General features: G+C 39.4%; 1 protein-coding gene across 1 annotated transcript in view; it reads right to left on the bottom strand.

Moving 5' to 3' along the window:
* Positions 1–22237, bottom strand: part of LOC117289973 (protocadherin-16-like) — a 36722-nt gene extending 14485 nt beyond the window's left edge. The window contains exons 1-19 of the mRNA XM_033771179.1: positions 22117–22237; positions 20119–20335; positions 19109–19221; positions 18130–18377; positions 16948–17215; positions 15761–15889; positions 15090–15212; positions 13889–14207; positions 12520–12632; positions 10478–10636; positions 8930–9214; positions 7423–8298; positions 6802–6984; positions 6068–6217; positions 5379–5512; positions 4321–4506; positions 1811–2015; positions 1062–1279; positions 634–792 (exon numbers count right to left, since the gene is read on the bottom strand). Of these exons, the coding sequence (XP_033627070.1) occupies positions 634–792; positions 1062–1279; positions 1811–2015; positions 4321–4506; positions 5379–5512; positions 6068–6217; positions 6802–6984; positions 7423–8298; positions 8930–9214; positions 10478–10636; positions 12520–12632; positions 13889–14207; positions 15090–15212; positions 15761–15889; positions 16948–17215; positions 18130–18377; positions 19109–19221; positions 20119–20335; positions 22117–22153 (4122 nt within the window). The 5' untranslated portion in view covers positions 22154–22237. The remainder of the gene's footprint in view (positions 1–633; positions 793–1061; positions 1280–1810; positions 2016–4320; positions 4507–5378; positions 5513–6067; positions 6218–6801; positions 6985–7422; positions 8299–8929; positions 9215–10477; positions 10637–12519; positions 12633–13888; positions 14208–15089; positions 15213–15760; positions 15890–16947; positions 17216–18129; positions 18378–19108; positions 19222–20118; positions 20336–22116) is intronic.
* Between the last annotated feature and the right edge of the window lie 480 nt (positions 22238–22717).

Below are 22717 nucleotides of genomic sequence, written 5' to 3'. Positions count from 1 at the left end.
TTTTACTTTTTCTTTTACTCTTTTACTGTGGCGAGTCAAGTGCAACACTGGCGTGCACTCAAGTATTCAAGTATGTTGCCCACAATGACATATAAAGTCAAAGAGCAAGTGGTCTCTCTTTGCCTGTGGATGTTTTCACAGAACTCAGGAAAATATACAGTGCTTAATACACATCGGTGTAAGGGTAAAAACAACTTATACAGTCTCCTCTAACTCTTCTTTGATATTGTGACTTGACAAAATGTTTGCAGTTTAGAGAGACCATGTAAAAACATGATGAATTGGTTTTTTTTAGAGTCACGTCAAAATATTTGACATAATATGGGCTTGTTAAGCGTCCAACAAGCACCATCGTACTTGTGCTTAGAAGTTTTTAACAATGAGGAGAAAGCAGTCGCTTTTGGGAGGCAGTTAACGTTGTTTTACAGCACATCCCAAACAGGGATAAGTGACAAGAGGTATTGATACGGCACAATGTCCATTGTAGAGACACTGATGATCTTATTCATCCTGCTACCAACTTACAGGGAAAACAGCGGATACCCACAATTTTCTATGCGCAACCCACACACAACGTAAAGGTGACCAATGTTCCTCTGACCTCTAGTGATGTCAAAGATCACGCCAATTTACCTCAAATGCATCTCCTGGATTGACGAGTATGAAGAAATTGATACTATCTCCGTCGGGATCCACTGCAGACACGATACCAACGAGGGCGCCAATCTGGTTCTCATGGATAGAGCTGTGCTCCAACCGAACATCCTTAGGAGGCTCGTTCACATCACGCACCTAGGTGGACAGGGGTCAAAGTTCAAGGATCAGAGATAAACTTTAATGTGAAGTCTGTCACGAGAGGCTCATCAGGCCAGTGTTAATGTCAGATTTCCCTGGCATTAAATGACTGAGAATATTTCATGTCTCCCCTGGACAGGATGCCAGTCCATCACAGGACACTCCCCAGCTTTTAAAACCTGTGACCAACTTTTCATCAAAAACAAATAGTAATCAGCTTTTTCGATTTTTTAACAAATAACTCAATAATTCAAAACATGATTTACCGTGACTGCAAACGTCTGGACGCCACTCCCCTCTTGGGCCTCAGCCTTGATAATGACGTAGTGAATCGACATTTCTTCAAAATCTAACGGCTCGGTTGATCTTAGTGTTGCTGAGCTCCCCGGCGCCGCCTGGTTGACTGAGAATAATTGAGATGCACCTCCGATAATGGAGAAGGTGAAATCGCTGGTCGGCACTGTCGATTCTGCTATCAGAGTTCCTTAAATTTGGCAATTAATAAATACCAAAATGAGTAGAATTAGAACCTTCTTTCTTCTTCTGCCTTTAGAAAGCAATTTGGTTGCAAAATGAAGGCTCCTTTGAATCAGCATTCAACAGTAATTCAATTAAACAAGTTTAGCATTCACTGGTTAAATAAGATCATTCAATTTCACTAGGCCGCAAACTTCATTCAAGTCTTGTAAAAGCCAGCAGCAAGAGCTGGTCAACCATTCAATATCATTAAGTGGGTAAAGTGTAAATTTGTAGGAGAATTAAACTTATGAATGGTCAAGGTGTAGGCTTAAATGTGCGAACAAAATTGAATTTAGTAACTGCTATAAAAAATCCCTAGTTTGAGTTACAATGGGGAACATGCATGAATTTGAATGTGTGATAATGAAATGTAATGAGTTTTTGCTGAAATTATCCAGGAAAACCTGAATTGTTAATAAGTGGATTTGTGTGACCTCCATTTGTCATTTCATTCATAGTTCATTCCCGTCAAACAACCTACTGCTATAAAACTTACCCACATCTGTTTCGCCAGGTTGTCCTTCGGAGATTCTATCTCTGCTTAGCGATATGGTAATAATTACAGTGGGATCCGGGATAGGTCCATTCTCAAACACACTGATGATGAAGGTAACCGGTGTCGACAGCTCAGTGATGCCGTCGAAACACTGCACTTCAATGGTGTACTGGTTACCAGCTAAGGAAGTCAGATCTTGGTTCACCTTAAAGCAATGCGAAGAGAAAGAGTTTTGTTTCGTGGAAAACGGGACTGGGAAAGTCTGTTTTTCTCTTTCTAAAACGGGACTGGGAAAGTCTGTTTTTCTCTTTCTAAAACAGGACTGGGAAAGTCTGTTTTTCTCTTTCTTAAATGGAACTGGGAAAGTCTGTTTTTCTCTTTCTAAAACGGAACTGGAAAAGTCTGGGTTTTTTTATTTCTCCATACATGTCTGTACTTGATATCAAGTGGCAATAAGTTCCTTTCTTCAATCCCAGTGGTTAAGTGTCTTCCTTCAATAAAAAGGGAACATCTCAGCCTTGCTACCATGGGCAGCGCGCAATATCGATACCTCTCGTCACTAACCCCTGGGAGGAATGTACATGGAAACAACGCTGATTGGCTCAGGAAAATTGTTATGTATTAGATGTCAAGTGCGTGCGCGCGTAGTTTTAAGATATTTACATGTTGATCACGCCCGCGTTTTTTATGACACGAACAAGTTTTTAAAAAAAATTTAAAAAACACATTCTTTAAGACGAGAGACATGCGTGCGCGCGTAGAAAAGATTGAATTATACGCTCATTCATTGCTCATTTAAATGTGCTAGCATATAGCACATTTAAATTTGCCAATTCCAGGGGTCAAAGGCATGCTGGGAAAAAATGGCGCAGTGAGATCAATCACCCGTGGGAACGAGGTTGGGAACATCTGTATTCATACATACCTGTAACTTAATTCCAGAAATATCTTTCCTCAACCAAAAGGGAAAATAAATTCCCTGTTTCGCAAACATACCTGTCACTTACTTTCAATCGTAAATATCTTCCTTTAATCAAAAGGAAAGGGAAAATCTATTCCTTCTTCCCATACATACATGTAACTTATTCCCAGAAATATCTTCCTTAACAGGGGAAAAGGGAAAATCTATTCCTTCTTCCCATACAAACATGTAACTTATTCCCAGAAATATCTTCCTTAAAGGGGGAAAAGGGAAAATCTATTCCTTCTTCCCATACATACATGTAACTTATTCCCAGAAATATCTTCATTAAAGGGGGAAAAGGGAAAATCTATTCCTTCTTCCCATACAAACATGTAACTTATTCTCAGAAATATCTTCCTTAAAGGGGGAAAAGGGAAAATCTATTTCTTCTTCCCATACAAACATGTAACTTATTCCCAGAAAAATCTTCCAATTCACTCAAGTTGGAAAAAGGAAAATCTGTTTTCTTACCTATAAATTATTCCCAGTGGTTAATCTTCCTTCAATTAAAAGGGAAAAGGAAAATCTGTTCATAATTCCTTCTTCCCATACAAACATGTAACTTATTCCCATGAATATCTTCCTTAAAGGGGGAAGAGGGAAAATCTATTCCTTATTATAAGAGATGTCAAATTTGCATCGGGATAAAGAATATTCATGTTGGTTTTTACCCATACACCGATGTGTGTTAGCACTGTAAACTCGGTACTTTCCCAAGTCCTGTGAAAAAAATATCACAGGCATGTTACTCGTGTGGGATTCCAACCCACGACCCTTTCAATTCTAGAGCATCTATATTCTACTGCACCGGAGTAGATTTTTCTGAAGTTGGGAGACTTCTTTATACTGCCACAAGATTTTCGGAACTCAGGAACTGTGTCCTGCTTATTAACCATACTGCCGAGGTGGAAGATCAGGACACCGACCGGGACTACCACTACCGCTTTGGATTGAGGGGTCTTCTCACTGTTAATTGCAATGCTGCGGAGTGTGTTTATTTCTCATGTTTATTTCTGCTTCTGTTATGCTTATTTTGGTTTTACATGTATATTGTTCTTTGTTTGGGTGCTATTGCCCTGGTTTAATATAGTCTTCACCAGGACACGAGCACCATGCCCTAAGAAACGTACATGTAGTATTAAGCGCGGTATAAATTTGTATTATTATTGTTATTATTATTATTAATTGGTCTGAACGTTTCAACTAGCTTGCTCTAGTCATTGTCATGGGAAAAAGGAAAATCGATTCCTTCTTACTATAGACGATTTGACCTATGTTTACATTCAAACCGCCCTCTGTTGACAAAACACTATATACGTCATGTTTCGCCGGGCACCGTGTTGCGTAGTCACTGTAAGATTGCGTACACTTTCTAGCTGGCTGCCAAAACACAAAGGTTTTGCCCGGCGGTATGCGCGCGAATCATGTTATGGTTTTCGTGTGACGTCAGAGGTCACATCGTCTAAACATACCTGTAACTTATTCCACGATATATATTTCTTCAATCAAAAATGGAAAAATCTATTTCCTTCTTTTTTATACACACCTTTAGCTGGTTCCCGTCTGTGATGAATTTTCCATCAGCATCGTTGACCAATCTAAATGTGTGTTCATCCCCGGTATCCTCATCAATGCATTGTAAGATTGCTGCACTAAGACCGACTGCTGTATTAGATCCCACCATGGTGTTGGAAATTACCACATTGCTGGGCGGGTCATTCACATCCAGAATCTGTGATCATTCAGACAAAAAATGTTCTTATTCTACATTTTTGCAAAGTGGCATCGCTGGGCATTGTGTTAAAAAAAAGGTGTTGGAAATTACCACATTGCTGGGCGGGTCATTCACATCAAGAATCTATGATCAATCGGACCAAATTTTTCTTTTTTTTTACCCTTCAAGAAAGACTCAGTTATGGTAAAAATGTAAGACCATTTGAAAAATAGTTGTTGCAAAAATTTTCTTATTCTACACTTTTGCAAAGTGCCATCGCCGGGTACTGGCTGTGAGGCCTAGGGTTGCGCGTCATCACCAGGGAGCCAAAACATGGAAGGATGAACGGCGGGGATTCTCCAAAACCCATGATCAAGACTCTGATCAGCCTTGTTACCATGGAAATTACCACATTGCTGGGCAGGTCATTCACATCAAGAATCTGTGTTCAATCGGACCTTTTTTTTTTTTTTTTTACCCTTCAAGAAATACTCAGTTATGGTAAAAATATTAGACAATTTTGTAAAATTAGTTTTTGCAAAACTTTTCTTATTCTACACTTTTGCAAAGTGCCATCGCCGCCGGTACTGTCTGTGACGCCTAGGGTTGTGCAACGTCCCCCCCCCCCAATCCAAGTCATCACTAGGGAGCCAAACCATGGAAGGATGAACTGCAGGGTTTCCCCAAAACCTATGATCAAGACTCTGAATCTGATCAGCTTCGTTACCATGGGCAGCGTGGCGTTATTGATACCGCTCGTTACTAAGGGAAACACTCAAAACCAATGCTGATTGGCTCACAAAAAGTGACTACTTTTGCGTGCTCGCTTGTTTAAAACTTGGCAGCCTATAAGTTGAAATGTTGCCAGCGTGATTGTTTTATGTTTTTACCTTGATGTTGAATTGGGCTATAGATGTCAACCCAGCTGGATCCTCCGCTATTAGGGTAATAGAATGCACCTGGCCAATCAGAGGAGACTCAAAGTTGAGTCCATTCCCGCCTACTTTCAGATCGCCATTCTGATCTGTAGAACGACAACAAAAATACCTTATGTATATATTCGGTTTTCGGTAACATCATATTATGTGTATATATATCTACTTTAGGAGAGGTTTGTGGGTAACACCATGGATGGGAAAATCTCCTTTGAGTAATGTTGGTTCTGAAAAGAACCGCTGGTTGACAACTCAACGTTTTGATCAGTATGCTCTGATATCTACCAGGGCCAAACCCCTTCTCTTTTCGATAAGTTGCACTGGGTTCTATTACATGCATTACACAACACATGGGACCAACGGCTTTACGTCCCATCCGAAGGACGAAGCAATGGTTAAGTGTCTTGCTTAAGGACACAGTTGTCATGACTGGGACTTGAACCCACACTCTGCGAAAAAGAAACACCAGAGTTTGAATTTGGTGCTCTGAACCAGTGTTGAGCTTTGAGATGCCCATCGGGTGTGAAAAAGCGCTCCCTAGGGGAGCTTATATAGCCACCCAAAGTAAACCATACATCAAGTAATAAACCACAAGGGAAACTGTCTGTGTAACTTTTGAAGTAAGTGAGAGTCATCATTCGTACCGAGCTTGAAAATATCTCCATTGTCAACCAGGACTAACATCAAAGGATCTAGGTCTGGATCTGTGGCAGTTGCTTCGGCAATCAGTGTATTCTCAGCGGTGTTCTCTGGCACGCAGGCGTGAATTTCCAGCCCATTTAGAGTTTCGTGCTCTGTGGAACCAAAATAACAACAAAGAAATAATTCACAGTCAAGAATTTCACAATGTTAAGCGCCTCGCTTTTGTGTGCCTGTTATTTAAAAAGAGGGATTGCTTTTAATACTACTTTCAATTTTTTCCTCTTTTTTTCCTTATTTTATGAGAGATCACCTAACATCACACAGCTAGACGGCCACTTCAAGGTGATGGCTACACAAACCGATTTAGGCTAAGAGCCCAAATCAATTGCCACCAGGGGCACGTTGCCACCTACTCCTGGGGCTGAAACAGTGTTACCCCCTTCACAGTCCATAAGGATGGGTATATCCACTAGGAGCCTGGCTGGTAGAGCAGAGTGCACTACCTCCCCAACTTAGGCAATTATGGTCAAATGTCCTGCTCAAGGGCACAATTGCCATGACTGGGATTTGTTGTGTTGTCATTTAGCCTTCAAAAAAAGACTCTTCTGGGGTAAAAATGCCAGGCCACTTTCTATTTTGGGGCATTAAAGATTTACATACTTTCTTTTGACCGTACTGTTTTGCAGTGAACAAACAAGTAAATCAATTAGTAAATACATATAGATAATTTTCTAACCAACAGAACAATCCCAAAAGACCTCCCAGCTGATGTCATTTGGTCTCTCGTTGACGTTCTGAACGTTGATTGTGAAGGTTTCCGTGTGCCCATGACCGGCCAAATCGACCGCTTCCACAGACACAGTCACTCCTGCAGGGTAGTCTAAGAAACTCAAATCAGCGATTACAGCTAAGACATTGCCTGGAGGGATAAATAAAAGGTGGTGCTACTTTCACTAATTCATAATTTTATCAGTATAAAAGTCCACATCTTTATTATATATTGGCACCTTCCTTCCTGATAAATAACATTACAATGGGTTCAAATTAGGATTGAAAGAAAATGTGCAGGTTTACATGTATGTTCCAATAAAAACTTGACTTTAAAACACTTTTTCTTTCTTATGTTTCATTCTCTGACATCTCTTGGTGTTTCTACTTTTACAACTTTCGAACCAATGGTTGTATCAACATATCTATTGCTTTAACCGTATTAATGCACCTTTCAAAAGTACCTGAAAATGAAAAAATTACCTGGTTCGACAAACGATTAATTTTGCTTGATCACATCACATATTGCTTTAAAACAAAATAGGAAACAAATTTCATTGACACGGATGAAAATGTGAAGAAGAGGTACCTGACACAGCAAAAAGTGAGTCACCAGTCTTCACGGTGAGCTGGTGGGAGTCACTCCGGTCAGGGTCAGAAACAGTCAAAGTCCCCACGATCGTGCCCACCGCAACATGCTCCTTCACCGATGATGATGAGAGTGAGATCAAAGATGGAGGCTCATTGACGTCCATCACCACAACCAAGAAGGTCTGCTGGATCATCGCACCATGAGGATCTCTTGCTATGATTTGGACAGAGAGCGCTGGATTGAGTTCGTGGTCGAAGCATGAGACATCGCCGACTGCCAGACTGGAGTCGACCATGGAGAAACATCCACTGGACGCTCCCTGTAGGGTGTAAGTGTGGCTGTCGCCCTGGTCCTCATCATCCGTTGTCAGGGTACCAATGACTGTTCCTACGGATGTACTACCACCGTTGAGAACCACTTCGGCGATTTCTGATGCACTGAGATGGATATTGGTCGGGGGATCGTTTTCATCTTGCACATTGATTGTTAGCTGAGCTGTCGATGTCTGCATAGGTGCTCCGTTATCGTGGGCCTGCACCACGACGATATACGACTGACTAACCTCATAGTTCAGGGAGCCAGCCACGAGCAGCTGGTCACCCTGCAGTTGGAATCGTCCCTCCCCACTGGACACCAGTGAAAAGGTGACCTCTTGGCCTTGGTCCGAGTCGGATGCAAACAGAGTCCCGACCTGATCTCCTATTGAAGCGTGCTCGCTGACTGTGTTGGAGGACAGTGTGGGTTGGGTCGGTGGTTCGTTCACGTCGAGGACTGTTATCAGAATTGGAAAGCTGCCCGAGAGCGGCGGGGTACCCGTGTCAGTAGTGGTTATCATGATGGTGTGTGTAAGAGTGGTCTCATAGTCCAGTCCACCTGAAGCAAAACCAAATTGAACCAAACATTAAGAATAACAGTGAAATGTCTTACTTAATAAAAGTGTCATGGCCAGGAGTCAAACCCATGTTATACTCTGCCACCCAGAGCTTGAGTCTGATGTTCTTATCCATTTGGGATTTAAGGCTTTGCATGATGAGGTATCAATGTATATTTGATTGGTGGTAACACCATGTGTCCGCTACTTGCCAGGTAGATTTTGTTCTTAAGAGAACTTTATATTCTACTTACCGCGGAGTACATTTGAAAAAAATCGAGAGACAATTCTCAGTTCTGAAAAGAACTGCTCTGCTTTTTTTAACTGCCTGGGTCGGAAGGTAGAAAATCAGCCGTGATGACATACTTTAGCTTTTAGTGGATCGTTATTTACTTGACCACCGCAGAGTAAGTTATTGGTCTCAACATTTCGACTAGTATGCTCTAGTCATTGTCATCGTTCTTGTCCACTCGGCCATAGTATTGGAAGTTGACAAACTTTCGTTACTCAGGGAGGAAGTGTCGACTGTCCACCCTCAAACCCTCAAACCATGTTATTTTTGTATGATTAGTATTTCTTTATAATCCTGACAATTCACATACTGGGGCTTTGATACTTTCATTGTAAACTTACCATGAGTTCTCAAAGTGTTGTCCGAAGCTTCGATGTAAAACTTATCCGATGGGTCAGAGGTCAGTGTATATACATAGGACTCATGATTGTCAGTGTCAGCCGTATGCAAAGTGCCCAGCGTGACGCCGGGCAGTGAGTCCTCGGGCACCATGAAGGAGGATGGGTAGATTGCATGGGGAGGGTGGTTGACTTCGGTTGTGTTTGTGGTTGAGATGCATTCAGCTGTCGTGATGGACCAGACACCGTCCGTTTGACACACCATGGTGGAGGTACCAATCAGGGTTCCTGCAAAGGTGAAGAAAGCCAGGGCCCAATTTTATAAATGCCTGAAGCAGGGATGTGATTTCTACTTTTTTTTTACCAAAAAATCATTATTCCATGACCCCCCCCCCATAAAAAAATACAAAAATACTAAACAAAACAAAATTAAAAGGAAATCAATCAATTTAAATGAATAAATTTTAAACAAATGTAAAAAATAAAAAAAATTTAAAAAGATTAAATTCATAAAAACATGAAGATTAAAACCATATAGAACGCCCAATGTTGCAAAGATAAATGTAAGCAGGCCTCGCGCTCAGAAGCTTTCATTGCGGTCACAGTTCAGGTATTTTTTCAAAAGCCTACCACATCCCTGCTGTATCAGCACAAAACATTGCTTAGCACAAAAAATGTTTGCTTAGCAAGAATAGGTTACCAGCCAGAACACCATACAGTTTGCATGGCTGCGACTGGTATCCAGGTTATTTCTTGCTTAGCCAAGAAAATTGCTAAGCAGATTTTTCTGCTTTTTATTCGTACGTTTCATTTATTCTTAGGTAAAAAATTCAAAGTACAAAAATAAGAAAGATAAAGAAAACATATACATACACATAGGAGAAAAAAACAAAAAAGTAGCACCCCTGATTGATCTCCTGATGCCACAATTTAAGAAACCAACAACTTTAATGGACATTATTGACAGCTTAACAGATTTATAAAATTGGGCCCAGAACAAAATATCAGAACTCCCAATCAGAAAACTTTGTCAAAAAGCTAGTATGAAAATGCTTTATTGTACGATTGATGTAGAACAAAAACAAGTTAGAATCAAGTTGTTCTCTATCTTTCCCTAATACAAGAACTACATTATTTAATTCAATTTAAGGGGAAAACAGCAAAATGAATGATAAATCTGAATCTTAAACTGTTGATTAAATACATTCACACAGTTTTCAGAATGGGACAGAGAGGGTGCTACATGTATGTGACCTGCCGTCGATTTCACCAAACTCTTCCTTATTAGGATTGATCTTAGAACTAAAAAGGGAGTTAAGGTCCGTATCAGATGGGACGCATTAAACCCATTCTAAGTTAGGACGGGTTACTCGTCCGGATAACTCGTCGAGATAGGATTAATCCTAGCGTTTCGTAAAATTGGCTGCTGTTCTTTCTTTTTTTTGCACAAAAAATACAAGTAAACAATGTGTTTCTTTAAAAAAAATTATCACTAAAATAAACAGTGCATGTAAGGGTCAAATTCTCTGTGTGAAAAAAATTTGTTCTCACCTTGGACACAAGAGAGGATACACGTACTCCCGTAGGATGAATCTGTACACTGGGTGGTGAATCCCTCGATGAGATCCAGCAAGCCACAGTCTATGGGCTCACAGTTATGTCCATCACCCACTGGATTGTAGCCCTCTTGGCAAAGGCACACGAAGGAACCTATTATATGGGAGTGTAGAAATATATGGAGACTACATAATAGGTTAAGACATGTGATGGGCTCTGCAAAAATGAGTCACAAGGGGGAATATTAACTCATTGAGTTTTATACGAAGCTGAAAACAGCATACAACAAGCTTCAGTTTGACATGTCCTACACACTTGTGTGGTGTTTGGTTCAAAAGTTATGACCTTTTAAAAAATAGATTATGTCACAATCTCAAAATAACCCATACTGGGGAAAAGCCTATCGATGTCTAGGGGATGAACAAAAAGTACATGTTTGATTCACATTCATCGATCAAAAACAAAGGTTTTTTGTTCACAAAATGTGAAAATATAGACCCTAAAAAACAACAAAACCACATTAAAAACAAACAAAAATATTTTTTTGTTCACCCTCCCATCACCCAACAGCCCTGTGCTGGAAAGTGGGTTGTGCGACAAGCGACTAATTTAGGTAGAGCCTGTCACAAATAAGTCACACATATTTGTATACACATAAACAGTGACATTACATTTGGTTCTGCGAGGCGACCAAAAATCATTAGTTTAAAAAAAAAAAACGGATCAGAGCACTACAAGAATATCAGGAACTGAAACAAACTTCAGAAAGTCAATTTGTTAATTTTTTTTAATCTGGTTAATCTGGTCAGGACCTGTCAAGGCCTATACTTTGACAAACTACCACCAACTTTTCTGTAATAATTTGGCTGGAACCTGTGTATAACACACACCAGCATATCACACTTGTATTGGGTTCTAGAACCAATATCAGTTCTGCAACCAACATTGGTTATAGCAAACTGGAACTATTTTATAATATATTGAACTTCATCAAGAAAATAACATAACTCTTAAGTTCCAAGGAAGTAATTCGATCTGTAGAAAAGGTGTTTATTTATTATTAAAAATTATTGTTGAACATTTCCAACACCCCAAATTTGAATAAAGGCCACACAGCTTGCAAGATTTTCCATTGAAAACAACAAATCCTACTTTTTCAACAATTGAACAGTGGCCAGGCAATCATAAATAAACCTGTTTTCCAAAAGCATCATCAAGAACATTAACACGAAAAAGAACTGAACAATTAATCAAGCAGTTTTACAATCACAACATCAGATCCACTTCAACCCAATAAAAAAAATTTATTTGTTGCACACTTTAATACTTGAATACATTTCAATTCAAGTTTGGTTTGTTCAAATTAAGTTAAATATTTAAGCAAGAACTTTTCCTGTTCTGACAGAAAAAGAGCAAATTTTCACAATGCTTATTGAATGTGTCCCGGATTTAACACCATGATAATCTTTCATGATAATCTTTCTTTTGTTGCTGACATTTATTTCCCTGAAATAAAGTCTTAAGAAATCAGCCCCGTACATGTATGGGAAAGTCCCCCATTTTTACCCCCATAAAAACCTGTCCATTGTACACCCTAGACGTTATTTAACATAACAAACAATGACTGTTTTTTTTTTTCTTCTTTTTTTTTACAAAAAAATACCTTTTCAAAATGGAAGTTAGAATTTACAAGGCATTCTTATGTTGCCAGACTATTTTTGAAAGCATGTTGGAAAGCAATACTTAGAATGCCAACAACAATAGCATATATGCATGAACGTGTCTGATATCATGAATAGTTGGTTCAAATATTCTGCCCTTTACCGAAGGATTGATCTCTGTATTGACAAGTCTCCTTTCAGAACCCGGATCTTTTATATACCACCAAAGTTGTTCATTTGTTATGATACTTTTTAAGTACTACCTGGGCGGAAGGTAGAAAATATGCAGGGATAACTACTTTAGCTTTTAGTGGGTCGTTATTAACTTCACTCTAGCAGAGTGAGTTCTTGGACTCAGTTGAAATTGACTCTTACCAACAATATTGACGCATGTTTGCTGGCAGTTACTCAGCAGCTCCTCACATTCATTGATGTCAGTGCACGTTATGCCGTCATCTTCCAGTCTGAAACCCTCATGACAACTACAGCTGAAAATACATAATCAATATCACCATTCAATACCTGGACCCCATGACTTTTTCAAAACCTTGTGGTTGAGCCTCATTTTGTCATCAAAATTACATTGAAAAATTAAAGAAACAAATTAGGCCTAACCAACAAATTTAAATAGCAGTCCTATTAAAAAGTGTTTTGCTCAAGTTAACACTAACAATAAACTTTAGTTTGTATTGGTAAACTTTTCTAAGCACAGAAACAAAATCTTGCTTAGCAGAAATAAGATATCAGACAATATACAGAGCACACTTTTCCTTTGATTTTGCTTAGCACACTTTAATTGGCTCAATACAATTGAACCCAGTTACCTTGACCTAATATCAAAGAGCTGCTTATTACAGCACAAAATGTTGCCGCCTAAAAGTGGGGTTCATTATGCCAAACATTTTTGTACGTGACAAAGATTACTAAATACCAGGTGGGGGGGCACAACAAATGCAAGCTTTTAAGTCTTATAAACACCAAGTTTTGAGAGAAATCCAGAAAAATTGTAATTTTAAATCCTGAGAAATTGTACTTTAATTCCAGAGAAATTGTACTTTTAAATCCTGAAAAATTGTGATTTTAATTCCTGAGAAATTGTACTTTATTTCCAGAGAAATTGTACTTTATTTCCAGAGAAATTGTACTTTTAATTACTGAGAAATTGTACTTTTAATTACTGAGAAATTGTACTTTTAAATCCTGAGAAATTGTACTTTTAATTCCTGAGAAATTGTACTTTATTTCCAGAGAAATCGTACTTTATTTCCAGAGAAATTGTACTTTATTTCCAGAGAAATTGTACTTTTAATTACTAAGAAACTATACTTTATTTCCGGAGAAATTGTACTTTTAAATCCTGAGAAATTGTACTTTTATTTCCTGAGAAATTGTACTTTTAATTCCAGAGAAATTGTACTTTATTTCCAGAGAAATTGTACTTTTAATTTCTGGGAAATTGTACTTTATTTCCTGAGAAATTGTACTTTTAATTACTGAGAAATTATGGTCATTGGTAGGTTTACATCACAGAGCTTTTTCCATTGGACTTTTTAGCGGCCCTGTTAAGCTACCACGGCTGCGCGGAAATCCGGCCTGTTTAATACATCATGGTCGCTGTAAATTGACAGGGACATCAGTTTACCATGCATCCTCATTGATTTAATTCTGTCATTCTACAGAAAAGTCGCAGTACTTCAAAAAAAAAAAGTCAATGGGAATATGGCGTAAGTTTAATTTTGCTTACCTGTGACCTCCAGGTTGATTATCGCATCGCTGGGTACAAGAGCTCTGCCCCGACACGCACTCGTCCACATCTTGACACATACCACCTACTGCATTGAAGACAAACCCAGTTGGGCAGATGCAACTGTAGCTTCCATCGTGGTTAACGCACTGCGCCTCTACGGGGCACGGCGACACTGGCTCACAATCGTTAACGTCTTCGCAGTGGAGCTGGTCTACCTGCAGCTGGTACCCTGCCGGACATGAGCAGTAGAAGCCCGAGTCGGTGTTGTGGCAGCCGTGCTCGCACCCTGCGGCATTGTTATTGCATTCATTGTGGTCTGTTGGATGAAATGAAATGAGGAGTTTAGATTCTTAAACCAGAATTTGCAAAAAGAAAAACATTGTAAAGTTTGCGTTTATTTTATTACTCTGGTCTACTATTATTAGAATACACAATCATGTTTCTTTGCACAAATAGAACCAAACTATTTCCCCTGCAACATTTATGGTTTGGTTACAAATCAATTTTAATAAAAGCAGGAACTTTTTCGAACAACCTTGTAAGATGCTTTATTAACTATTAAATACAAAAATAGAGACCAATGCCCAAGAACTGACTCCGCGGTAGTACAGTTAATTACGATCCTATAAGCTAAAGTAGTAGTCCCAGCTTATTTTGTTACCATCCGCTCAGGTAAAACATGTAGTTAATAAGCAGGACAGTTTTTTTCAGAACTGAGAAGTCTCCTGAACACCTGAACAATCTACTCCGCAATAGTCAAAGTAAGCAAGACAGTTCTCTTAGAACAAATTCTACCTGGCAAGGAGATACACACATGGTGTTACCGCAAACCAAATATACATTGATACCTCACCATGCAATGCCTCCAATCCTATAAATACAAAAATACTCGTAAATAATGCAAAAAATGACGAGCCTGAGCCTGATTATTTCAGGACAAAAAAATGTTCACTACCGTAAAACATTTTCGCCTTCTTAAGCATGACAAACCACATTTTTCATAATCGAATAATAACATTTTGCCTGACTGATTTGGTCACAGTACCGTGAAAACGCCATGCAAACATTGGGAACATAAGTTCGGTTGGTAACAGACAGGTAGAATTACACCAAAGTTAGTTACGGTAACTTTCCGCGTGGCAGCGGGGAAAAAAAAGTCCAGTTGGAACACGGCTTGAGACAATTCCTCCCAACCTACCTGTGCAAGTGAAGCCATCTTCCTCCAGTACGAATCCCCCAAGGCACTGACATTCGAATGATCCAAGCATATTATTACAAATGTGTGAACAGCCCCCGTTGTTAACGCCACACTCATTTACATCTGTCGGGTGTAAACAATAAAACAAGTTTTCACTCAACAAAATCTTGAGATATGGACCTCATTTTTTTTTTTTTTCAATAATTATGACAAATTCAGAAGTGATATCAAAGTTACATTGAAATGATAAAGAAAAACTTTACAAACAAGTTAAAAAAGCAGTCCCATTAAAAATGTTTTGCTCAAAGTAAACATAACTACCTTTTTAGTACTGGCATGGAACTGGCCACCTTTGGTAATTGTCAAAGACCAGTATTCTCACGTTTGGACTCCATTCGAAGTTGTTAGAGAAAAATTTAAGAAAAAACACCCTTGTTGCACAAATTTGTGTGCTTTTAAATGTCTAAAAAGGCTCCAGGCCTGATGAGGTCTTTAAATATTTGAGTGAGAAATTACCTTTTTCTCAAAAAATATGTTATATCAGAGGGAGCCATTTCTCCTGATGTTTTATACTGTCAACAGCTCTCCATTCCTCGTAACCAATTATTTTGAATAATTAACAAACGTGTCCAGTGCCTTTAACAGTAAATTTGTCTTTTGTTTGTTCTTACCATCACAATTATGCAAATCTTCATTAATAGCAAAACCGTCCAAGCAACTGCAGGTGTAACCATTTGAGTCAGACGTACAAAGACTCTCACACAACCCTCTTCCGTCATTGGCTGCACAGAAGTTACCATCTGAATAAATTTGCATAAATTGAATAGATTAAATTTACTGTCCATCTTGAAAGTGCAGTACGAACTTCGGACACTTAAGCAAAGTCCTGTACTATCACTATCCTGGGGGGGGGGGGGGGGGGGTTGATGAATACATTTCTATATTTAAATATAAATTTGATTTGTGCATTATGGTTTGATTTATATCTTAGCCAATGTAAACAAATTATGATATTTAAAAAAAAAAATTCTTTGGCCTACCCACCCATCCCAAAGTTTTATTTTTAAACATATGGATTCATAATATAATCTACACACAGAAGTACAAAGAAATGCCTCAAATGAACCTGCCATGTTAGATCAAAAATCTCCAACATCAGTTGTTTCCAATGGCTTTTCCTTGTTTAAACAGACAACTTTTACTTTGTAGATTAACGATCATGATCATGGCCGGCTGGGTAGTTTGTCTTCTTGTGTTTTTCACTTGAGAAATAGGCTAGGGCCTACCTCATTGTGTTTATATATTTCTTTCTTTGTATCTTATCTTTGTGAACATGTTGACTGCTGTAGGGGGCTGATAAATATCTTTCAATTCTATTTGAGTATGCAAGTACCCTTACATATTGAAGATAAATTACAAATTTCTCTTTGTGCTTGTCCAAGTATTTTCTAAGTCTCGCCTAGTAAAATAAATTCTGTACCAGTAAAAAAAAGAACTACAAGCGCTAGGCAGACGCTTTCCAAGCAGTAATGTCTCAAGGTCTAGCGGTTAAGAGCACAGGATTCAAGCTCTGGTGTTTGATCAGCAGCGTGTGGGTTCGAGTCCCAGTTTGTGTCGAAAAGCAAGACACTTGGAGGTAGTGCTTTCTGCTCTAACAGCCAGGCTTCTGCTGGATGATACCCAAGCCTACATCCGTATGAACTGTAAAGGGGGTAACCCTGTTTCAGCCCCAGGAGTAGGTGGCAACGGCCCCTGGAAAAACAAGTTAATTGATGCCAAGACCTTAAAGTGGCCTTCATGCCTTGTGTGTCTTGTGTGTCTGGGGACTTGCATTACAAAAGAAATATTAGTTTCTTACCAGTGAGGGGCTGCCTTGATGGATGGACAACATGAATCACATAGGGGAAAAGAGACAGGTAAAATGTATGCGAAATATCGCTCCCCGTATCCTTGTGCGCATTGACGATGGGTTGCAGTAACAACTCTGTCCAGTAAATACGGTCATCGTAGAGTGACAGAGAAAACGGATGGTGGAAGAAGAATCCCTGGAACAGCACAGTGCGGTCCGAGCCGTCCACGGCACAGGATTCTATCCTGTCTGTTTGTGAATCGGCGAAGAAGAGCCTCTGGACATTTTTAGAAAAAATTGCATCAGTGGGAGTTTAAAAGGATGCACTTGTAAGCCTAATATCCTTGTGTTGTTTGCTATGTTTTGTTGCTTTCCATTGTTAATTATCATATGTTTCCCCTTACTGTTATTTTGCTTTCTTTTCTTCGTTTTGTTTATATTGTCTCTGCGTCTTGAAGATCTTTTTAGATTGATTTGGCACATTACAATTGCTTATTAGTATTATCGAATTCTACACTCATAGCACATGCCAAACTCCTCCCATATAAGCACAGAATTTGTTACCTTAGTTAGCAGTAACATAAACTTGCCCGCCCGGTGGCTAGAGGCAGTTCAAATCCCTTGTGTTAAAAGCGGGTATTGCAACTATTTGATAATCATTCATAATTTATGTGACGTGCAGGCATGATATTTTCTCCATAGAAAAAAAGGTAAAAACATTTATTGAGTACAAGGGCCACGTGGTGTAGGCTTTAAAATACTTTTAAGGCTATTTAAATTAAAAACAAATAATTTTCCAAGGACAAAAAAAGGGGAAAAATTAGACTAAAGGCCCGGTCACACAGGCCTTGATAACGTGAATGAGAACGAAAACGTTGTTAATACAAGCCCTCGATTGGTTGAATAAGTGTTGGTGTATTTTGCGCAAGTCAATTCAACCAATATAATGCCTTCTCTTTGAATGCCTTCTCTTTGCGTCGTTCTCGTTATCACTGCAGTGGGACTGGGCCTTATAGGCAGGAAGAAAATATCATGGCTTAGGCCGTGTCCGAAACAACGACTTCGGCTACAGCTACGTCTAGATCAGCGCGTCTGCCAGTGTTGAAGAATAGGCAGACGCGCGCGATCTAGCCGTAGCTGTAGCCGAAGTCGCCGTTTCGGACACGGCCTCAATGTGCAAGACTGACTCACGTTTGTGTCGTAGTCTAACGCGATGCCATTAGGTTTCTCAATACCCTGTGATATGATGACTTCCTGGTCTGAACCGGTACTCATCCTGGCCCGCTGGATGGTCGGTTCACCTCTATCGACGTCGGTGAAATACATCAGATCATTGTGGGGGTCTAAAACGATTGCTTTTGGTTTTTTGATGCCGGTCGCAATGAAGACGACCTCGTTGGTGAAGCCTTCTAGATCCAGACGATGGATGGTTCCAAATGCTATCATGAGGGGGGGGGGGGAAAGAAGAAGAAATAAATTCATCCCCAAATTAACTATTTATATCTCATTCTAGGTGGCATGCCCTGGGCGAGCTGTTAAGAGCACCAGAGTCAAACTCTGGTGTCTCTGATCAGCAGAGTGTGGGTTCGAGTCCCAGTCGTGACAACTGTGTCCTTAAAGACAGTGGACACTATTGGTAATTGTCAAAGACCAGTCTTCTAACTTGGTTTATCTCAACATGTGCATAAAATAACAAACCTGTGAAAATTTGAGCTCAATCGGTCATCGAAGTTGCGAGATAATAATGAAAGAAAATTAACCCTTGTCTCACGAAGTTGTGTGCGTTTAGATGGTTGATTTCGAGACCTCAAGTTCTAAACCTGAGGTCTCGAAATGAAATTTGTGGAAAATTACTTCTTTCTCGAAAACTATGTCACTTCAGAGGGAGCCATTTCTCACAATGTTTTATACCATCAACCTCTCCCCATTAGTCGTTACCAAGTAAGATTTTATGCCAATAATTATTTTGAGTAAGAACCAATAGTGTCCACTGCCTTTAAACAAGAGTCTAACCATGATGCTTCGTCCTTGGGATGGCGATGTAAAGCCGTTGGTCACTTGTGTTGTGTAACGCACTTAAAAGATCTAAATAATAGGTGTTCGCCCCGGTGTTCCTGGTTGGATTGGCTGCATAAAATTTTAAAAAGCTACTTGTGAGTGAAAAACTTACATTTATCTGCCCAGTAGAGTTGATTGTTGACCCAGTCCACTGCGATTCCATCCACCTCTGACGCGTCTTGGTTGGAAACGACCAGTTCTGAAACCCCACCCTCGAGAGGAGCCCTGAAATCATTTAAACAGTATGTAACTAGGATGTCATGGCCGAGTGGTTATAAGAGCATCGAACTAAGATTCTGGTGGTTAAGTCACCAGAGTGTTGGTTCGAATCCCGGTCCTGACACATGAAGCAATTTAATTGCTTCATGTAATTGCTTCTCATGATAAGGGGTAATGGATACCTGCGAGGGCAGAGGTTGATCTTGTGTTTAAAAAAGCCTGTTTGAGCGCAGGTCTTTGATAATTACCAATGTTTCATGTGCTTTAAAGGGATGCAACTTTTTTGTTCAGTTATTAAATTAGTACTGAGTACTGAGTATACAGTGCTAATACACATCGGTGTATGGGTAAAAAACCAAAATTAATATTCCTGATCCCGATGCAAATTTAACATATATTATATCGTTGCGGTACCCGCTGCCAAAACATTGGATTCACACTGCCTCTAGATACCGGGCAACCACGGTAGTCTAGTTGGTAAGACACTGCTCTAGAATTGCAAGGGTCGTGGGTTCGAATCCCACCCGAGTAACATGCCTGTGATATTTTTTCACAGGACTCGGGGGGGGAAAGTACTGAGTATACAGTGCTAACATACATCGGTGTATGGGTAAAAAACCAAAATTAATATTATTAAATAAACAAAGAAATAATCCAGGGGTTGTTCAAGAGGAAGAGAAAAGAAGACGTTGTCCAGCAAATATCATTGGACTGGACAGGGTAAGGCAGCTGCATCAAGATCAGCAGCAGATCGAGATGGTTGGCGTAAACTTGTACTGGCCAGTCTGCAGCGTAATTTGCACCACCAGACTGAAGAGAGAGAGATTTTAAATAATAAACCACAAGGGAAACTGAGCGGGTAATTTTTAATTGAACAAAGAAAAAAATGAATGAATTCCTCACCTGTAGATCTTCTTGTCATCCTGGTTACTCCAATAGTAAAATCCTCGAACAAAGTCGTAATCCAAAGCCACGGTGCTGCCGGCATTAGACTGCAGAACCCTCTGGTCGGTCTGATCGAGGTTGAAGCGGAGAATCTGATGAAAGCTGGAGAAGATTATATAGGGCTCCGCATGATCGCCCGGTGGAGTCACAGCCTGGGCGTGACTCTCGTCAAGAGCTGAGCGGATAAAATTTAGACTTATTTACAAACTCATGTTTCTAACCTACCGGTCAACACATGGAACTGCACTGTCATATTTTATCTGAACTCATCAGGTCTTATAATTCAAGTTGAGCTGGTCTTCGTTCAGCACGTCAACATCTTCTGACTGAACCGAGATCTTTTTACTCAATCCAACGGTTCTTTTCAGAACCACCCCAACTCATTTAGAGATTGTTATTACATGGTGTTACCACAAACTCTTCTATATCTTATTTCCACCATGCAAAGTTTCAAATCCTACTTATCTTTTTACTCCTTGGGAGAGACAGATCTTTCCGTACTGCTGCCCTTCGGCTTTGAAGCAGCCTTCCTCACAACATTTCAACCCTCAACTCCTTCAAAACTTCTCTTGAAACTCGCCTCATGTTAATGGCACAGTTTAATTATGTCTCGTTTTTCTGTTAATTGTTCCTTTTTGTCGCGCCTTGAGTGACTTCTTGTTAGGTGGATAAGTTGTGGTTTACAAGTATTGTATTATTATTACTATTATAAAATGAGCTATTTGCGAGTTAAATCCATTGGACATTTTCGGTAAACAGTATTGTCCAAAGGCCTACACTTCGTGTATCACAACTTATATATAAAATAACAAACCTGTGAAAATTTAGGCTCAATCGGTCATCGGAGTCGGGAGAAAATAACAGGAAAACCCACCATTGTTTCCGCACATTTCGCCGTGTCATGATATGTGTTTAAAATAAATCCGTAATTCTCGATATTGAGAATTGATAATTGTTTTAGTGTTTTCTCAAACAGTAAAGCATTTCATGGAATAATATTTTAAAAGAAGTCTTTCACCATTACCTTAGTAAGTAAACCCGGTAAGTTATTTGTAAATCTGTGAACTGATTTTTTCTGTTCCGAAAGTGTCCAGTGGCTTTAAATTTGAATAATGTCTGGTACAATGATTTGCTTATTTAGACACAACGTACCGCTTACATTTGAATTCCTAAGACTAATAGAGACAGTTGCTATGTCAAATGGTTCAGGTGAAGCCTTTGCATGTAGCAACCTCCAGATGAGCAGATCAAGTTTTTAAATAGTTTTGGGTTTGAACAAAGAAAAATTGACTAGAGCGGGAGTTGAACCAATGACCTCCGGATTACATACCATTGCTCTACCAACTGAGCTATCCAGCTCTATGTTGGCTGTCTCCATATTAAAGGGAAGGTACACTATTGGTAATTGTCAAAAACCAGTCTTCTCACTTGGTGTATCCCATCATAACCATAAAATATCAAGCCTGTGAAAATTTGGGCTCAATTGGTCATAGCAGTTGCAAGTACATGTATGATGAAAGAAAAAACACCCTTGTTGGACGAAATTGTGTGCCTTCACACAAATTGTGTGCTTTCAGATAAGAATTAAATACTTCTAGCTACATTAGAAGTCTTTCATTATTATAGTGAGAAATTACCTCTTTTTCAACAACCACATTACCTCGGAGGGAGTCGTTTCCCACAATGTTTTATACTATCAACAGCTCTCCAATGCTTGTTACCAAGTCGTTTTTTAACTTAATATTTGTTTTGAGTAATTACCAAACGTGTACCTTCCCTTTAAGGAGAACAATTTGTTGCTTCTTGTACATAAATGGTTATTTGTTGGTAACAAGTTTTGTTGGCCTGAAAGCCTGCTAGCAAAACTGACAATCAAAACTTTCAGCGCTTTTTATCAAAACAACTTTTTGGGGGAAAGAAATATTGACAAACTTAAAACTTTAATGATAAACTTACCTAAAAGTAAAATCAGAAAAGCAGACAAGATCCACATTTCTGGCTGTACGAGAACCGCACACAAAATATTTCCCTTCTGCTCAGTTTTATGGCAACCGAATAAAGCCAGCTTCTTTCTATTATGAAGTATGTACCTTTTCTAAACTTCCTTCCAACAGTGCAGGCTCCCCTGTGATGTAAACAGATGAGGGCACTTGAGCGAGTTGAGGGCCACAGTCAAGTTTGGACAAAGGTGTTCAATTCAACTGTGACGTAAACGAGGGTGACGGAGGTTTGTTCACTCAGCCGTAGCAGGACCAGGAAACTCGACAAAAAAACACACAAGCAGCTGTCCTACCTTTGTAGCAAACAAAAAAACTTGACATAAATATGCTGATTCTCAATTATTTTGTGCCGGGTACAATCTTGATTTGAACACTGAGCAATAATAGTTGTTGCATAAAAACTATCATTTCCTTGTGAATCAATCGTTCGAACCACACAGATGGAATCTATTACTTACTTTAACTTCTCTTTTGTTTTCATCTCAAAGCGCATAGAGACTTCTCTGTGACTGTGATATGCCCTCTACAAAAATGGTTCATTATTATTATTATTATTA

This window comes from Asterias rubens, chromosome 5 (assembly GCF_902459465.1).
Source record: "Asterias rubens chromosome 5, eAstRub1.3, whole genome shotgun sequence".
Classification (NCBI taxonomy): Eukaryota; Metazoa; Echinodermata; class Asteroidea; order Forcipulatida; family Asteriidae; genus Asterias; species Asterias rubens.
The sequence above is the reverse complement of the archived record's forward strand: the minus strand, read 5'-3'. Positions and strand labels throughout refer to the sequence as shown.